A 20,673-nucleotide genomic window follows, 5' to 3' on the forward strand; every position below is an offset into this window, starting at 1 on the left:
CACAGAAATGGACGTGTCTTTTTCTCAACTAGACAGATTGGTTCTCGTCTTGGCGCAGCCGTATCCCTCTCAAGGCGGAATGCAGATAGGCCTGTGTATCGTGCTTTAACGTTAATGAAAGTTGGGTGGTCTAAGTTGTGGTCAAGGCGTGGTCATCCCTCCGTTTGTAAGATTACCTTTCGTTTTTGGTTTTATTTTTGCCTTCTAGAAACGGTTTAGTAATATCTCGTGCGGTCTCAAGAAACAAAAGTTTCCCCATGGTGCAACATGAATTTCGGCAGCTTTCCGAATTGATACCAGCAGAAAGAGGCCATTTAATCGCCCCGCTCGCCAATCAGGCAGGAACGTCCACTAGTATTGTGACATATCGCGAACTTACAAACGCATTAGGAGAATTTCTTCCCCATTTTCAAACGTCCAAGTAGGTTTACCGTAAATGTTGAAACTCAAGCTGGAACCGCATAAGCAACGTGGTTCTTGTTCTTACTATAAGGGGATAGATACCCTTTCTATCATTCTTCCAGCGGCTTCGAGATTACACCTCGCATCGTATTCGCATTTTCGTGTTGCACGTGGCACCGGTGGTGGTGCGATAAAAAATATTATAGCAAATCTCAACTGGTGATGGCTGTCAATGTTACTGAGAATAGCCATTGAGCAGCGTAGCGACAGACCGTATTCCTGAATTCACATTCATTTAACCAGCGTAGAGTTAATTCTGAGAGTTTCGCGGCTTCCGCTATACGCCTCATACTCCGATGTCGTCCCACTTTGCTTCGGCACTCGCTCATGGGCCAGGGTCACCCGTGGGCGTGAGAGGACGACTGCACGAAGACGACGCAATAACGATGGAACGACGAAGAACGAATGATAACGATGCAACGAGAAAGGCGTATGACGACGACGGCAATGAGAGCCCGCTTCTTCGGTTATGACAGTGCTATGACAACGACAACCTGGTGACGACGATGTGACAGCAAACGGGTGAAGAAGTTGGAATTGCGACGATGGTACGATCAAGACAGCATGACGACGGCAAACTGACAACAGGGCATGACACTGCACTACGAATACTCAGTGATGACGATGGCATGACAACGCCGGCAAACTCACGATTCAGCGGACGGAACGCAGAGGGAAGGTAGTGGTAGTGCCCTATCTTCATGCAACGCCACATAGTTTTCAGAAAATGGCTAGCCGTGTGGACACAAAAACGGTCTTTTCAGCGCCAGAAAAACTAGCGAAAATATGTCGGTTAACGGACCCGTACCGTAAGCCAGCTGTCGGATGCCCCACAAATCATCGTAAAGCACCAGTGGGTTGCGTAGAAGCTGTTGTTTACGAGCTTGCGCTGCCATGTGGGAAAAAAATACACCAGACCGACAGGAAGGTGTCTTAATGACCGGTTACGAGAACATAGTGTAAACGTGACAAATAAGCAGTGCGGTCATCTGTGAACTCACTGTCGGGAATGCGGCTGGGCGCCGGTGTATGGGTCCTGCCGGGTTCTTGCAAAGCACAAAGATAAAGACGTGCGAGAGATTATTGAGGCTCAGGCTAGCTGTCGGAATAGCGATGCGTGTGTTAGTGCCCCTTCGGTCGACTTGTGAGATAAGGAGACGGCTTTTTTGGATGGTTAAACTTTGGATTATGTGGCACCACTGTGCATGGGTTAAGTAGGTGGCTATTTCCTGAAAATAAAGTTGTTGAAGCTAGCACATTGTGGTGTCCTCTCTCTTGTGTCCATGTTCGCTGGCGCTAAATATACTTTCCAAGTCAGTTTACCAACACGGCCAACAAATGGCAATGCTGATGTTTATTAATTTGTCATAGAATACTTCCTTTATTCTTTATTTTACTTTTCATACACGCATAGACTTTCCATAAAAAAAACTGTTTGCCCGCAATCACAAAACATACCACTTGTGCAAAGAATGCAGTTCGCGGAACTCATGGGTTAGCGGAGGTCATAGTATGCGTGTCGTATAACCAGGTGAAGGTGTATTAACCATCGTTATGGTCACAAAAAAGTTGCAGCGACTTCAAACAAAGACAAGAGAAACACTCATCTGGCAGCTGCGACCCCTCCGCTCTACACTAACCTGCGACCCCTCTCCCCTGCATTCCACTGGCTGCGTCTTTCCATGTTATATTTCTCACGCCCCTCCCTTGTGGACGCAACTGAATGTGCGCGTGCATATATTTTTATTATTTTATTTTTATTTATATACATACTGCAGACCATGGTTAGGTTCAGGCAGGAAGGGCGCAGTTATATAAAGGCAAAATCACAGCAACAAAAGAATATTTCTAAGCTACCTACGCTTTCTTTTCTTTTCTCTTTCTTTCGTCGTTCCTTTTTGTTTTTACTTGAGTGAATATGCGCGTGTTGATGTTCATGACACCGTACGTCTTTCCTTTTTTTTTGTATTTGCTTCACTCTTACAGAGAAAATGCATAAATGGAGCTCTGGGTACTTTCAATCACACTTTTGATGAAGGCCAGATTCCGGCCGAAACGTGGAAATTAAATGTGTGTGTGTGTTCTTTTTTTCTACGTGCACCTGCACGTCCTTCGATTTATTGCATACTGGGTCCGAAGAAGTACTTCCTTCATATAACATACACATTCTTTTTCAACTGTTGCTTTTTATTACGTTATGCGGCAATTGTTACTTGAACTTCATTCTTGTTTGCACGGTTGTTTCCATGGGTATACTGCAATACATTTGTGTTGTTTTCCCGGTCCTTTTCGAATGCCATTGTGTCTTCTATGTCTGACTCTACATAAATGATGCATATGTGTGTATGAGTGCCGAATATTTCACATTCATGGAACAAGGAGTTACTGACGCCATTTTTTACGCACGAATATTTCCACTGTGATGCCAACTAAAAGTAGAATTAACGTTGTATTTATTTCTCAGTCGCTGATATATGACCAGATGTTTATTTAAGTGATGTCCAATCCGCAAGGACGAACGAAAAAGTTATCACGAAGCAATACTGCTATAGCTCGTATGGCTGGAAGCGGCGTAAAACGAACGCTTGCTCCTACCGCATTGGAACGGCCGATTCCCGCAAGTGCGAGGAAGCGATCGAGCATTTGTTTGCGTCCCTGTCCTCGGTACGACCATCCAACCTCACTGGACAACGCTAAACCCGCTGGACACCAGACCATTCTTAAAGTAAAAAACACTGGCACTGTGGTTGGCGGGGGAAAGAAATGCAGACACAACGCACACTGTGCCTGGAATCTATGTCCAGCGAAGCACTCGATCGTGAAGCGGTTGATCCATGAAACTTCCTTCTCGCGCCTTTGCCGCAAAGGCGTTATAACGGTTGGAGGATCGGGACGCCGAGCCGGTGGGACCGATATTATATCCTCACCTCAGGACATGTCATTCGAGGCACTTTTTTCTTAGGTGTGAGCTATTCGACAAGACAGCAGCCGCCACGGTCAGGAAAGTCTGGGAGGGTTTGAAAAGAAAACTATATGCGCGCTAGTACATTTCTTGAAGTGCACCGGCTTGAGGGATAGTTCGTATTCCTACGCATCCTCATGCGTGAGCGCATTGCTCGCTCTTTCACTCTTTCTATCCCTCACTTGCCCCTCGTGCAGGGTGACGAACCGGAAGCTCGTACGGCTGACCTCCCCCGGCCGTTTCCTGTTCTCGCTTTCCCTCTTTTACCGCGAGACGCGTAACACGAATAACAGTCTGTCGGACGTGCGCAAACAGCGATGTGCCGAATGCACATAGAACAACTACGATGCTGAATTGTCTGACAAAACATCTGCTTTTCTGCGCGCCCAGACATCCGCATATAAATATCTTGCTTTTGCATGACGGGAAAAAACGACGCCTGTGCCTGGCTCGTGCGTGTTGTTCAATGTGCCTGAAAAGTGCTCGCCAATAACCGGCCGTTCCTGTTGCTTTTCCTTCTTTAAAGCAATAGCTTTCCTTGGCTCTTTTCCCACTTTGCGGTTTGTATGTATGTGGTTTCAATTTAGCCGCTCATATGACCTTCACACGTGCCTCTAGGCCCAAATATGTACATATATATATATATATATATATATAAGTATATATAGAATGTAGCGACAAATACGGGCGCCAGCAGAAGACGAAGAAGAAGACGGTGGTTGTTGTTGGTGCTCGCGCTCGCTCCGCTCGGCCGTTGCCTGTTTCTGCGCATTCATATAAAACGCCGAGCGCATATAACCCTAAACGCGCACTATCGATTATATATGTATAGAGAGCAATGTCTGATGGTTGGGTTCGAGCCCGGTGGTATAACGATTAGCCCACGGACACATGCTTGAAGATGCGGAATAACACGCCCTTTAAAGTTTCCTCCGTGCAAACCAGCGTTTTCAAACGGATGGCGCGTTAGTCGCGCCACATAGGAATAATTTACATGTATGAAGTGAGCGTGCCCTTTTCCTAGCTGGCAATGACGATGTTTTCAGGACGCTTTGTCGGCCCAAATTCGTTTCTCGTCTCTTATCGTACTTTGGTGGTGTGGCACGTGTATACAAGTCCGAGCACGTCGTGTGTTGTGATTCAACACCTTTTAGCGCTGAATGAAATTTTCGCTTGCCCTGCAAGCTACGCCATGGCGGCTGAAATGTTTGTGGTCCGTAAGTGGAATTTGCAGCACGTCTGTTATAGTAATGTATCGCCTTGCCTTGTTGGCTTACGATAGCTTCGTGGGCACCGATGCCCACAATGCGTGGGGTACGCACATTCTTTTTCTCTTTTTTTCGGTGGCCGATAAATGTCAGAGTGATCGTCAAGGTTTCACTGTGCAGCACATTCCTAAGAATTCAAGGGACGCGTCCTTCATACCTGTGTGCTGCGACGTCAAGGAAGGACGGAAGGAAGAAGTGGAGAAGGAAAGGCAGGGAGGTTAACCAGTTTAGCTTAACCAGTTTGCCACCTTACACATGGGAGTGGGATGGGGGGATGAAAGATGGGGAAGGGAGAGAGAGAGAGCACATTGCACAGCGCACACATCGTCAGTTATAGTCCATCAATCTTTCCGTGGTACGTGATATTACTCTCACAGCCGCTTGTCCAATCCCGTCTCGTTCAAAAACCGAAGTAGCCCCTTCGTAACCTTCAGCTGCGATGTCTTCTGTCGGCGGCATGTGAAAATCGTTTCGAGGAATAATGTAGTGTCAAGGTGCGCTAGAACGTTTCTTAACAGGTTGGTAGGTTGACCGAGCCATTCAGAACGTTATGACCTTTTTTCTTTCCCTTCTTTAATGCGCTAGCATTAGGGATATCAAAGTGGAAGAAAAGTGTATGTGTGTGAGGTGTGGGAAGCCGGTGTCGTGGTAGATGTAGAGACGGGATTAGGCAGCTTAGAACTGCGTACGTCTTTGTGTCTCTATGTATATATGAAAGTATGTATGCATGTATGTATGTATGTATGTATGTATGTATGTATGTATGTATGTATGTATGTATGTATGTATGTATGCATGCATGCATGCATGCATGCATGTATGTATGTATGTATGTATGTATGTATGTATGTATGTATGTATGTATGTATGTATGTATGTATGTATGTATGTGTACGTAGTGCAACTGACGGTGGTCTGCTCCGGACTACCGTCAGTTGCACTCTCTTCCTGGAAGAGGCAGGACGTATGTCGAGTGAGCTCCGGAACAACACTGCAATTCGGTGAATGCGGTTTAAATCATAGGTCTGGGACCTCAAACAGGTGCGACGTAGTGCGAACGGATTTCTCTGGCATTTATCCACTGAATTGTTATGTGTTGTTGTTGTTGCGACGTTAACATTTGTTTTCTGCTGGAAAGTATCTTGCATAGTTCCACATAGCTGGCATTTGTGTCTGTTGTCCGACAGTACCTACCCGTCCGGGCCCAGCCACATACATCAGACTTCTCCCAGAACTTTCTTCTTAAGCTATGTCAATATACAAGGGCGAATCAGAAGGTATTCTTCCCTATTTTATATAAGCCAAAATGAAGTACATACAGGTAATTACAAATGTGCGTACCCTGCACTGTTTTTTCCACGTAGTACCCACACTGGTTAGGACATTTTCTTTGTCCTATCGCAGAACTAAATTTGAGCCGTCAGTCAGCGACGCACGTGGTCTCCCCGAACGCTCATTGTCACGCAAGACTTCACAGGCCCTTGCGAACTCACAACACCACCACCTAGCACTCCTCACAGCGAGCACCTTTCCCCACACGTGGGCTGCATTTCCCTACGGATTTCGATGGGCGTTCGTCCCTTGCTCCATAGATAACGAATCACACTCCTTTGCTCGTAGGCCGTGGACGCGTGAAGCGCAACCGCCATTTTCAACAACTGACAGCATGCAGCGCCGTGCCGCGAAGCTACCGGCAGATAAGGCCAGGCAAGAGAGCTCTACCGCTAGGAATGAATATGTTGACTTCGTACATACAGCCGTAATTTGGATAAAAAAATAAGGGCAAGGACTTTCAGATTCGCCATCGTAGCACACTGCAGAGGCGGGCCATAAGAAGGATCGATATCAAGATAAGAAAATGTCGTGAAAGGTGTGATGAACGTCCATGAAGAATATATACTTTCCGATTAGGTTAATCTTTGTGAAACAGCGGCGACTTTCTTTTTGTTAAATAGATCGTCGATGAGCTTCTCCGTGTGTGATTTTTTCCTTTACTTGTGCCTGACAATTTATTTGCTTTTGTACCAGAACTACCATGCACCGGAGTTAAGTGCAATGCAATGCAATAATAGCAATAAAAATTCAGCGGTGGTTTGGCGGTGAATTCGAGAGAAATACGTAAGCATTACGTCGCACCATATTGATGTCCAGGATCCATGATCTTAACTGCGATCACCATATTCCAAAGCGTTGTTCAGGAGCTATATATACCCGAACCCAAATATATACGTAGATATATATATATATATATATATATATATATATATATATATATATATATATATATATATATATCTTAGCGGCCAATTTTAAGAAAACCATAAACATTAATTTGGAACACCCCTTGTATCACGAAGGCCAGTAGACCTAGTAGTGCCAATGTGGCCTTGTGGGTGGAGTTCCTTTGGGAGCACTGACCCTGAACATTTTTTCTCCGACGGTGGACGATAGTCCACTTTCTCCAGAAGTTTGCACATCACTTGCCTCTCGGCCTTGTAGTGTTGTGGACAGACAGAGAAAAGGTGGTCGAACGTGTCGTCACGGCCACACGTGTTGCACGTGGGACGACGACAGACAGTTCAAACGAGGAAGGGCGTCGACTTGGTGAGTGCCACAGGTGAGCCTAACGCGACAGCATTAACAGCCTGAGGTAAGTGCGACACCGAGCCCTCGTAAAGCCGACAACATTGGAGAAAGTTCTGATACAAAGAGTGCACGTCTAGCGCCGGGCGACAACTGTAACAGGCGGTTGGCCAGTGAAAAGGGGCCAAAAAAAGGAAAATGATAACAAACTATGTGCGCGTGTATGTAAAATGACGCCGTCCCTCCACACTGCTGTGGCACGGCTTTAGCAAAGCGACACGTGAGGCTGCCTTGAAGGCTGCAACCGCAGGGGTTGTCGTAAGCGTGTGTGCGTTTTGCAATCGTCTCGATGAAAAGTTACGGAAGCACGTGTTTGGTTCCAACAATAATTATCGCTTATGGAAACAACTTTACTTCCTTTCGGTGGCCCTGCATGTATGTGGCGGCAGTGGAAGAAAAATATTTCATGGGTATATCTGCTCAGCCGAAAAGACATACCGGACAGCTCCTCGCCGAAAACGCTGTGTCGGTAGTGCGCGTCGTGCTCATTTTTATTTTCTTATTTTTCGATGTAGGAGCACTAAAATATACCGTGGACAGGAACAACAGCTACAATGACTCGTTCAAGCTTTATTTCAAACATTTCTGTGCGGTGCGGATTTTCCCAAAGAATCCACTAGTCTAAAACTTGCTGAAAACGTCGCTATGATCTGACTTTACGCATGCCAATTAGTCATGCACGCGTTTATAGTAGGTATGAACTAGGTGACCCTAACCTCGTTCTCGTCCACGTTTCAAATAAACAGAAATCCTTGGTATTAATCCAATAACCTTTGTCAAAAGCGGTAATTCGTTTCTGGGGTTCAAGTCGTCCATGTTCCTGTCTAGTCGAACATGAAGGGATCAACAGTACGCATTTTCTGTTAGTTTCCAAAGAATTGCCCCTTTTCCGCTGTTGTAGTTTGCCACGCAATGATCTCCCGTACTTTTCTCTTCCTGCATTCTAGTTTATCAAAGAGAGCAACGGCTCATTCTGAAAAAGTATGACGTATATTGCGTCGGCTACTCACGTTATTGCCCCTCCCCCTCCCCCCCCCCCCCCGCTTCGCACGTCTCATGTCGTCGCTTCGCAGCATGTCTATACAACGCGATTGTTTTGTCGCAGGCAAATACGTAGCAACGTGCGGTGAAACAATGACACCCCCAACCAGAAACGCAGCACGTGGAAGCGGAAAGCGGAGCTCACTCTCTGTGCGTAACTTCTACGGCATCAAGGACGTGCACTGCACATATGGTGAACGTAGATATGCATGCCGCCATGAGTGCTTACGCCGAAACTCCGCGCGCGAAAGATGAAATCTGTGAAATGGGTCGGACACAGCGGGAGAAGCAATGCCCTTGGGAATGGCGCGAGACATATCCACGGAGCTCTGCACTGAAACGCTGAAAACCTAAAACGTGATCTAAATTGAAAACTAACCTACAACGTTATTATTTCGCTTTTGTTTTTGTTTTTATAAACGAAGCATAAATTACTATTGTCATATTGGTCGTCTGCGCACCTCTTCACTCCGTTTGTCCTTTCAACGAACATCGCGGAGAATGGCATAAAGTATGCACAGCAGCATGCTGCATAAGCTCGTTTCGTCGTGCGTGGTTGTCGCATTTTCACGGACGCTGTGTCGAGTTTGCGCTCTCCCGACGCAAAACCATAGTCTACACTGGCTTCGCGACTGTTGCACTTTCTAGGCCCTTTCGCTTCCTCGATAAGGTGCTGCGAAAAGACCATCTATGTGATTCTTTACTGCGTAAATATGCACGGCGCCTGAAGTCCGACGCGATGGTTCCTACAGCGCTCTCCGTGTCCAGTCATAGCGCACCGAAAGTAAACCGCCGGATCCAGCGAAGGGGGGGAGGGGGGGGGGAGGTGACCTGAAAGATCCCTCCCCTCTTCCACTTCCACCTTCCCTCGAGACATATCGGTACTTCAGCGCAGACAAAATTGAGTGCGCTGCATCCGCCTCTGTGAGCGCGCCCTGAAAACGGAGCAGGGTGTATGCAATACCGCGTGTGTTTTGAAGCGGCGGCGTCCTGTTCTCCTGCATACGGCGTTAATTATCTGTTACGCCAACGGCAGGGTTCTGGGGACACCGCGGCTAGACGACATCTGCACTTGTCGTGGCGGACAAAGGAACAAAGGCGCAAAAAAATGTAAAAATAATCAAAAGAGGCCATGTCATTTATTATTTGTGACGTGCATCTCAGGGCGCACTAACTAGCATAAACTCCGTTCTGCAATGGCCGCAAGGACCACTGGAGTAAAGTAAGGCTCATCGAGCCTGTGACGTTTCTAATACACTCGTATTTTTGTTTGCGAACGAGAACGGACAAACGTTCCCTAGTTAGTGCAGTAGGACTAGCATCAGCGATAAAAACAATATTCCCCATTGCTTTATTTGTGCGTCATTGTACGACATTCAATTTTGCAGGAACATTGGCAGCGCAAGTTGCCAAGTTTATCATAAGAAACCAACTATTCACACCATCACCGCTACACGTACCACACCAAAAGGGCGTCAACTCGCAATTCACGAAGCGTTCCCAAAGTTGTTTGTTGACAATTATAACTTCCAACAGTTCCAACTGTATTGCAATTAAACCAATCAATTACGTTAACTGCATGCTCACTGAAAGTTTGAGGCGTGAAACTGCCGGAGGAACAGCATGCTCGTTACACAAGCCTTGAGACGACCCTTACTGCAGTGAACCAGTACGAGCCACCAACGCGTGCTGAGGTTTGAACGTATATTATCAGGCCATATCAAAAGTGAAACGATTGATGTCAGCGTAAACCTGAGATTCACTTGCGGACATGATCAGGAATGTGCTGACCTGCTCACCTAAAAGTTAACTCCAAGATTCTCACCGATGAGGCTGCGTTTAGCCGAGGCTCTTTGCACGAAAGGAAGAAATTGTCGTCCACCTGAATTGCAGCCAAAGCTACAAAAGGAACCAATACGGGTTTCTCGGACTTGCTGATAGGGGTTACTCAGTTTCCTTTGTAGCTCCGCGCTACAATTCAGCAGGATGACAATTTTTCCCTTTCATGTACTTTCCTCCACTTTTCGTGCTACGGCAGCGCTTGATTTGTCCTATTCAGGGCAATGCCACATTAGTATTTCTTGCTTCGGCGACATGGAATAGCAGCACAAACGCTGTGCACTCAACGGCGCTGCTACAAACAAGAATCGCACCAGGAGGAGAGAGACGACGTGTAAATATATCTCTGGGCTGACGACACATGGACGTAAAGTGACAATCAATGGCGGTGGTGGGGGGGACTACGCAATAAGGAGCGCTATAGCGCAGTATTAGCAAGAACTCACTAAGAAAGTAGTACTCCCGGGCGAGCATTTAAGCGAGGCTTAAGGGCATTTGCAAAGGCTTATTCCCAGACCAGAAATGAGGGCGCGCATGCCGACAGCCCAAGCTTGGTAGGTGCAACGGGCAGCAAATGGAAGCCACCTTCAAGAGATCATTAGCTGCGACTTCCTAACGCGTCACCACCATCACGTTCCAGGCCGCGCTAAATAGAAGTCGGCTGTCTATGGCCGCCGCTCGTAGGCATGCTCAACCTGGTGAACCGATAGAGTGGCCCCTCTTATTGGCGCTGTAGAAAGGGGCGCGCTCGAACGAGTCTCCACGCGTTGTCGCTACAGCCGTGAGGAAGAACGATGGAGGGGGCACTACAGACAGGTCCCGCGACAGCGGCGGAGATCGAGAAGTACTAGCGACGATGGCGACTGGGCGACGCCGAGTCTTGGAGGACTACCCAGGGCTTCCAGTGCACGTGCCGTAGTCACTGGAGAAGTTGCCGGCGCCGTCACACTGAGCATCGAGGCCCGCTATCACTTCCCGATCTCCTCCGCCGCCGTCGGTACCCGCCGGGAGCGCGTGTGCTGACCTGTGTCGTCGGGGTCCGACATGGGTCCGGCGACGTCGTGGGCTCAGCAGCGCGGGCCCGCGGCGGCCCTCTTCCCGTGCAGCAGCAGCGGCAGCGGCGACGGCGGCGTCCCAGTCGGGGCGGCGGCTGCGACGCGGCGCCCGGCGCCCATGTCCTCCGCCGCCGAGGGCCGCCTTCTGCCGGCGCTGTGCGGCTACCACTCCTCACTGCGCGGCCTCCTTCGGCGGCGGACGGGCCACAAACGCGGGCCGTGGCGGCGGCACGGCAGCGAGAACGAACGACAATGCGGGAGGCGTCACAACGCGGACCGGTGATCGCACCACTGCGGCCATCGGGGGGCCCCGGGCCAGCGGATCGCTCCGGGCCGACAGCTCCTCTCCCGGCGCTCGCCGATCGACGCGCCGACCCGCGGTGGCAGCGGGCGCGAGCCGCGTGCCGGACGTGACGTCGGGTGGCGCCCCGGTCGCTCTTCCCGGCTGCTCGTCCCTCGGCTTCCCCCGTAGGGAAGCCCGGGGAGAGGGGAAGGCCGGCGGACGCCGCACGAGACGGCGCGGTGATAATAGTTTAGGCCGCGGTTAGAGCCCCGGCGAAGAGCAGATCAAAGGGCGCGTTCGAAGATCGAACTATACTCGGGGCGCTGTCGCTGAGCTCTCTCTTCCCGAAAGCCAAGAACGCTGCCTTCGAGACAGCGAGTGTCGGAAATTATTCTCTGGAACAGCGGTAGCTATGATAATTCTACCAACGTTAATCATTCGCCCTTTTTTGTCTGCATACATACACACCGCGTTTTCGTCCACAGGAGTTCAGAAAGCGATGCGCGTCCTGAAGTTTTACTGAGAGCTTGAAAGGCGTGCGCCATCGGATATTTTCCTGCCTCACCACCAACAAGATGCTCGCTGTGGCGCTACCTTGAGGCTTTTGAGAGAAACAAAACAGGGAAAACAGGGCATGCGTGCAACGTATGCGGGAGTCTTCAAATACAGCCGCCTAGCGACGCGACGCACGCATTTTAGCCGGTAGTCCACTGCGTCCTCGCGCACGCAGTTAGGAGTTTCGCACCACTGCCTCGCATAGCCCTGCTCATCTTTTGGGACGCAAGAGAGAGAGAGAGAGAGGGGGGGGGCACGGAATAACGGGGAAAGGGGATTCCCATCTGATGCTGCGGCGCTCTCTTTCTCGAGCGACGTGCGCCAGAAGGGAAGGCAACACTGAGCAGACGACGGCGTACCGATCATGCCAATGAGGATTGGTTTTCTTCTCACGCTTTCTCGGCTACTGCGAAAGGGTGGAACGGCTATATTCACTGAGCTTTGATTAGAAGAGGGCCGTCACTGACGTTTACCGGTGCAGGAGTATGCGAGCTCGTACGAGTGTTCGATGACAAGCGCTGAATTCTTCTTCGGGCGGTCCTCGGTGGATCATGAGTGATACTAAACACTCGCTGTTACCTTTAGAGAATCGCTCCGCTGGTTCCAGTCCCTTCTGTCGAAATTGAAAACCAAGCATATTTTAACGACTGCTTCGACTAGACCTTTCATTTTTTCACTTTTTACGCGCTCAAAATAATATTCAAGGTAGAAAGAGGCTGTAAAATTGAAAATTCCATTCTAGCAACAACAAGTAGATATCGCGTACTTCTGTAAATTAGGACCTTGCTTTATGCTCTATTCTCCTTTTCCCTTTCCCCAAAGAAGGGTAACCAAACAGACGCTTTCCTGGTTAACATCCCTGTCTTCTGTATTTTCTCTCTCTCACGTTACAATATCGTCAATTGAAATTTATCATTTTTTTATTTCACAATACTGCAGGCCAGATTGGCCCAAGCAGGATGGGCATGAAAACAAAATCATAACAACACGCACATGCACACAAAAAATAGATTAGCTTGCATGTGACATACAAGCGAATCAAAAATTAAAATATGACAGAGCAGAAACGAGAAGAATGAACATTGAAATTGTTTACTTTCTACTAAAGAAACAAAGTTTGAAGGGCCTGTTTCACGTCACGAGAGCAAAAAATTGATTCAGGAAGCGCGTTCCAATCAGCTATTGTTTGAGGGGAAAAACTGTGCTTGAATGAGTTTGTTTTAGCAAATATAGGCTGTAATGAGTGTTCAGTATAATGTCGGGTCCTTCGAGTAGTGGAGTGCCTGAGGAATGAGTGGGGAGCAATGCTCAGCTTTCCTGCCAAAATTTTATGAAGGAAAGAAATGCGGTTCAGTTTTCTACGTGTACTAAGCAACGGGATATTATTGTCCTTCATAAGTTGTGTTGGGGAGTCTGACCTTCTGTATTTATGAAAAACGAAACATACTGCCTTTCTCTGAACGAGCTCTAATTGATAGATGTCTGTCTTTCTTAGTGTGGGGGTCCCAAATTACGGACGAGTATTCAAGTTTGGACCTGATTAAAGTTTTATAAGCCAAGAGCTTAATATGGCTAGGAGTATGTCTTAATTTTCTCAAGCAACAGAGCTTCGAGAATGCAGTTGAACAGATCTCAGAGATATGAGTGCCCCAGGTTAATCGGTTGTTAAGAGCTATTCCTAGGTATTTATATTGTGAGACCTCGCTAATGTGACTGTCGTGGAAGCAATATTGGTAACAGCTAATATTTCTTTCTCGCGTAACTCGCAGAAGTACACTTTTATCAATGTTTAAATCCATATTCCATTCTTCACACCAGTGACATATTGTTACGCGCGAAGGAGACCGTTTATAACCCTTACGGATGAAGGGGACCGTTTACTTTAAGTCGCGAAGGTGAGCGCAAGAGCGGCCAGCTGGTTGATCAACTCAGCGTCGTTCTCTTCTTCCTTCCCCCACTCGGAATCGCAAGCACGTTCACCGTTCTTCGTTTTCTTCATGCGTAACAATATTTTAAGCAAAGATTCTTGGAGCAATTTATGGTCTTCTATTGATGTTATTTCTTTATATACAACACAGTCATCTGCGAAAAATCTTACTGACACTGACCGTGGAATTACATTTACTAAATAATTTATATATATTAAAAACAGCAAAGGTTCTAACACACTACCTTGAGGAACACCGGAAGTAACAGCAAGCGATTCAGAAACGGCGCCATTCACATCAACAGACTGCGTTCTACCACTTAAGTATGCTCTGACCCATTCTACAAGATACAGCGGAAGACCGATCAACTGCAATTTATAAAGAAGCTTTGAATGCGGTACCTTGTCAAAAGCTTTCGCCATATCCAGAAAAAGAACATCGATATGTCCCGAGTTATCCAGTACGCTGAAAAATTCATGAGCCGTCGTAATTAGTTGAGTAGTGGTTGACATGCCCTTCCTGAAACCATGCTGAAAAGGTGATAGGATGTCCTTTTCCTTTAAAAAGTCATTTATAAATCGGGCCACGATGTGCTCTAGGAGTTTGCAGGATGTAGAAATAATTGATACCGGTCGGTAATTAGACACGAGTAACTTATCCCCTTTTTTATAGATCGGTATAACACGAGCCTTCCTCCAATCCTTAGGCAACTCACTCGTTTGCAGAGATAAAGTGAAAATTTTAGCAAGATGCTACGAGATCTGGTCGGCATAACGCTTTAAAAAAACATTTGGAATGCCATCAAGACCATGACTTTTCCGAATATTTATTTTACGAAGCAACGACAAAACCCCTTCTGTGGTAATGACAGGAACCTCGCTAGGATCGATGGATTGTTTCGTTGCATCAGAAACCATATTTGAAAGGCCACCCAAAACAGTTTGAAAGTATCCATTGAAGAGTTGAGCTATTTCCTTCTCCTTGGTAACGAGGTTCCCACCAACACTTTTAATTTCTTTTATGACCTCTTTTTGAAGGCCAAGGTAATTCCAAAACTTGCAGGGATCTGCTTTTATGAATGAAGGAAGAGTAACCTTAAAATAATGGGATTTCGAAGTGGACAGTTTCTGTGCTAATTCATGTTTTAAATTCTGTAAATACTGAGGAGATGTAGAATGATGTAGCCTAAGACGTTGAAGTCTCCGCTTCAAATGAATAATATCACGACTCACCCAAGGGTTTCGACGCTTATTTTTCACTCTCCGTTGAGGTACAAAATTTGTGATAGAAAATAATATGCCTTCCTTGTGGCGTTCCCATAAGCTGTGTACATCACCCACATTAGTACGCAGCAGTACCTCATCCAAATAATCAATAATAGAAGCGTCGTCAGCGCGGTCAAAATCATGGACGTAGGCAACAGACAAATTTCGAGTACTATCAACGCAATTAGTACGACAAGAAAAAAAAAAAGGGAAATAGTGATCAGAAATACCAGGCTCAACTCTGAGTTCACCATTAGAGAACAATTCACTGACAAAGAACAAATCTAACACAGCATTTTTACGGGTACAGTCACGCACAATTTCGTTAAGGTTTAAAGCTAACATGATGTCCATAATTACATCACCAGAGGCACAGCTCCCGTAAGCTAAACTCCTCCAGTCCAAGCCTGGTAGATTGAAATCCCCCGTCATAATCACATTGTTTTAACGCTTGGTTAAGAAGTGGTTATATAAGCTTTCAAGGAATGTTAATGGAGAATCAGGAGCACGATATACCGCGCATAATAAGAAGGTCAAGCCCCAACATGACAGGTTTAAAAACAGGCTTTCGTGCTGCGGAATTTGGTCACGAACAGTGACCTGAACAAACGACTTCACAATAACTGCGACACCCCCACCCCTTGAACCACGATCCCTTCTAAAAACATGATAGCCAGGGGGAATAATTTCATCATTACTTATTTGATCATGTAGCCATGTTTCTGAAAGAACAAGAATGTGCGGGTCATAGGAAAGGAGCAGTAGTTCAAGGGCGTTAGTTTTATTCTTAATACTTCTGGCATTTAGAGACAATAGCCGTAGTTCTTGTGCTTGGTCCTGCAACCGCTATCTTTCAGAGCTATCACCTCTCCTCATAGGTGCTGGCACCCGTGTACTCGATGCATCATCCCACACGCAGTAGGTGTTATCGATTCGCAGTTTGTCGTGAATAAGGGAAACCTTCTTGCCACTATTGCTTTCATTTTTTGCACTATGCCAAAATAATTTACGCTTTTTGGCTGTTTTAGCAGAATAGTCATTTTGGGCAGACACGCCGGTTCCCTTTAGCTTTCCAACGTTGCGCCAAACGTCCTGTTTTTCAAAGTAATCCTGAAAATACAAGATAACTGGTGAATTCGCAGCTCGGCGATCTAACCGGTGAATACGCGCCACTTAAGAACAGGTAAGTCCAAGTTTATGGTGGAAAATTTCGTCAATAACCTTATGACGCAATGTTTCTTCAGTCTCATTTCGTCTTTTTTGATGCCAAACACAATCAAGTTGTTCCTTCGACGTTTATCCTCTTGGTCAACTGATCTTGCTGTCTGCGATTTCAGTGTTTCCTGGACTATTGCCATGTTTCATGTAGGTGCTCAATTTCTTGCGTCATTGCAGATATTTCATTCATCTTTTTGTCTAGTTAGTTCACGCGCATGCCAAAGTTTGCGAGAGTTTTTTCTGTCTGTTCTAGCCTAGTAATCACATTGGCGAGGTCACTGCGTATAGCTTGCTGACCTTCAACAAGTTGCTTAAGCAGTTCTGGCACAGAGGGACCGGGACCAGGGTTTTGCTCAATATCTCCGCAAAGCAGTAGTATCAATGTACAGAAGCACTCAGAAGCGATGCTCAAAACCATATGTGGGCTCGGCACATCTACAAGACACCCCTCGTCACTTCTGTACAGACAGACACTACCAACCTGGACAGAAAGCAGGAAACGTTGCATTGGAGACATGATCCCCGTCGCCTCGCCGAGCCCACTGCCGAAGTATCGCTGAGGACAGTCTGTTATAAGCCATGCTGGTGACGTCACTGTCGCAGGAAAATCTTGAAGTGGTACAATGCGCATGTCAGGCAGCAAGTCCGTGTCCGATAAGGGGCAGCTTTCTATCCAATAGAACATAGCAGCCTATAAATTTACAGTTTACAACATAGTTACCTCCGTTGCTTGAGTTTTTCAAGTCTCCTATTCATAGCATAAACGTGGCTTCAAGTGACACACATCATAACCAACTTTTTTCTACAGAAACCGCTTCAAATGTAGTTCACGTAATTTTGATACATGTCGTATTTGGTACATCATGCTCGGCCTTCTCTTCAGCTAAAAAAAAGCAATACCAATGATACACTGAAAGCCCTATAATTCGATACAACACGACTTATTTTTAAAAGTTCAATACATTTCTCATAGTACTTATTTATTTATTTATTTAGTTAGTTAGTTAGTTAGTTAGTTAGTTAGTTAGTTAGCTAGTTAGTTAGTTAGTTAGTTAGTTAGTTAGTTAGTTAGTTAGTTAGTTAGTTAGTTAGTTAGTTAGTTAGTTAGTTAGTTAGTTAGTTAGTTAGTTAGTTAGTTATCTATTACAAATACTTTCAGAGCCCGGAGGCATTACAGAAAGAAGTGGTTAATACATTACAAGTGTGCAATAATCCAATTTATGAACGTACAAATTAACAAAATAAGTTATCTTGAATGGAAGTTAGTGTAAATAATGGCAGCGATGGAGACAGAAAGGTGGTTCCATTCTGCGCTGGTTTCGGGGACGATAGAATCATTATACTACAAGTTAGTTCGGCAAAATGGTACACCAACCTTAAACCTGTAGTCCACACGCGATGAAATGGTCGTTGGTTGAAGAAAAATGTAGCTTTTTAACACTTCATTTTCATGACAAATATTGTGAAAAAGGCAGATACCGGTGCATTTACGACGTAAGGACATGCCGGGCAGGTCTAGTGTGTTCTTCATTGTGACTACAGAAGCGCAGCGGGAATAATTTGGCTAAATAAACCGGGCTGCGCGATTCTGAACAGATTCGAGGGCAGCGATTAGAATGGATTGACTGGGGTGCCAGATGCTACATGCATATTCTAGTTTTGTACGGACTAAAAGTTTTATGCAGAATTAGTTTAAAGAAAGACGGCACTTTGGGAAGTTACGGCGCAGGTGGTCAAGATTACGGTTAGCATTGCGGGTAACGTAATCAGCGCTCATGTTCCTGATAGGTCGCTAGTGATACTAATGCCAAGGTATTTGTACGAGTCAACGGAATTCAAGGGGGCTCCTTTAAGGTAATAAGTTTAGTTTGTGCCGTGAAGGCGCCGGGTTATTCTGATGGTTTTACATTTATTAATGTTTAACTGCATACGCCTTTTGTCACACCATAGAGATAATTGGTCGAGATCTTTTAGGATATTTAGTGAATCATATGAGTCTGTTGTGTTCTGGCAGATTACGCAATCGTCTGCAAAAAGCTTGATTCCTGAAAAAACAACACTGTCAGGAAGATCGTTAATATATACAAGAAACAACAAAGCGCCCAGTACCGACCCCTGTGGTACGCCGGACGTAACAGAAGAAAGAGTAGAAGAAGTCAAGTCGAAGTCGAAGAAAGAAGCAACTACGTAACAAAAAAACTGTTGTTTCGTCGCGCAAAAGCTTTACGCAGTGACGTTACTTGGGCCGCTTACTACCGCACTGAAAGTGACTACAACGCAGCCGCCGCTAGTGCGAAACAGCATTTTTATTCTGTTAAACTTCCGTCTATATTGCAAACTAACCCTCCTAAATTCTAGACCATAGTGAACGGTACACCAAGCAAAATAATCCAATTGACATACCCCAATGATGAACCTGTTGTTCCTGAAGAATGCTGTAATGTATTTAATGATGTGTTTTCTTCTCGTGTTACCGCAATGCCACATAGGTTACCGCTTGTATCCAATTCTGGTTTTTCGCCCATGGATTCAATCTCTATAGATTGGGTTGGTGTCAGCTGCCTAATTAACAATAAAAAAACATCCTCCTCTGCCGGCCCAGACTGCCTGAATTCAAAAATTTTGAAGTGTACTAATGTATTTTTTGCTGTTATTTTGTCGCACATTTTCACTCAGTCATTACCGCAGTCTGTTGTACCACATGACTGTGCGTGGGAAAGGTGATTATAGTTCATAAATAAGGTAACAAACACTTACCCAGCAATTACAGGCCTATCTCACAAACAAACATTTCATGTAAAATTCTCGAGCATATAATATATTCGCATTTGGCTGAGTTTTTAGAATCAAACTCCTTTTTCAACCCCTGTCAACATGGTTTCCGTAAGTTCTTTTCCTGTGAAACACAGCTCTTATCATGTACTAACGATCTCTTTGCAACTTCTGATCTTGGTACCGACATTGACTGCGTATTTTTTTATTTTGCCAAAGCCTTTGACTCTGTGAGCCATGATTTACTTCTGCTTAAGCTGACTGAACTTAACTTGGACGTAAATCTACTCGAGTGGATAAAAAAAAAATTCTTTCTAACAGGACGCAGTTTGTAAACGCTAATAACAGTAATTCTCGGTTTTCTAATGTACCAGCAGGTGTTCCTCAAGGCTCAGTCCTGGGTCCACTTCTCTTTCGAATCTTAATTAACGATCTCCCGAACTGCGTTCTTTCCTCTTCCATAAAGCTTTTCACGGATGACTGTGTTCTTTACCGTAAAATTACTAATCCTTCAGATTCCCAAGAGTTGCAGGATGACCTTAACCGCGTAACTGAGTGGTGTTCTAATTGGTGCATGCAACTAAATTCAGATAAATGCAAGGCCATGCGTATATCTCGTAACACTGCCATGCACACGTACTTTATTAATAATGCGCCTGTGACGTCAGTTACCTCTTACAAGTATCTCGGCCTTCACATATCAAATAACCTTTCTTGGCACTCGCATATTGACTATGTTACTAAAAACGCTAACCGCATGCTTCGTTACTTGTGCCGTAATTTTAGCTCTGCCCTTCTTCCCTGAAGCTAACTCTTTACAAAACTTTAGTTCGCTCCAAATTGGAGTATGCTTCAGCCATTTGGGATCCGACTCAGTCTTCATTAGTTTCTACTCTTGAAAGTATTCAAAACCGCGGTGCACTCTTTGTCTTATGCAATTATTCTCGCTATGCAAGTATCTCTTCAATGAAACGAACTCTTAACTTACCTGATCTTTCGTCACGCCGCAAATCTTCCCGTCTCTCCCTTCTTCACAAAGTTTTTCACTTGAATCCCCTTTTAAAAGAAACCTTTCTTGCCCCTCCATCTTATATTACGGCCCCCACTCACCACAGCCTTAAAATATGGGTGCCATTGTGCCGTACAAACCGGTACAGTGACTCGTTCAACCCTAGGACAAGCACGGACTCGAATCGCCTTCCTGCATCAATCGCACTCACTCTACCAACTTAAAGACGGCTGTTCAGAATGCCTTTTGTTAATATTTTTGTTAATACATTTTTTTCGTATTTTTATTGCATTACTTCTTGTTTTGACTCCACTCCTTTCTGTAACGCCTTCGGGCCTTGAAAGTACGTGAAATAAATAAATAATCCTTAGTA

The 20,673-nt window shown here is 45.7% G+C and overlaps 1 protein-coding gene across 3 annotated transcripts in view; it reads right to left on the reverse strand.

Moving 5' to 3' along the window:
* The window catches only part of LOC126529666 (muscle calcium channel subunit alpha-1-like), a 607,411-nt gene extending 595,786 nt beyond the window's left edge, over positions 1-11,625 (reverse strand). For all 3 annotated transcript variants that reach the window (XM_055069938.1, XM_050177179.2, XM_055069937.1), the window contains exon 1: positions 11,240-11,625. In XM_055069938.1, the coding sequence (XP_054925913.1) occupies positions 11,240-11,261 (22 nt within the window). In that variant the 5' untranslated portion in view covers positions 11,262-11,625. The remainder of the gene's footprint in view (positions 1-11,239) is intronic.
* Between the last annotated feature and the right edge of the window lie 9,048 nt (positions 11,626-20,673).

Source organism: Dermacentor andersoni, chromosome 9, assembly GCF_023375885.2.
Source record: "Dermacentor andersoni chromosome 9, qqDerAnde1_hic_scaffold, whole genome shotgun sequence".
In the NCBI taxonomy this organism is placed as follows: domain Eukaryota; kingdom Metazoa; phylum Arthropoda; class Arachnida; order Ixodida; family Ixodidae; genus Dermacentor; species Dermacentor andersoni.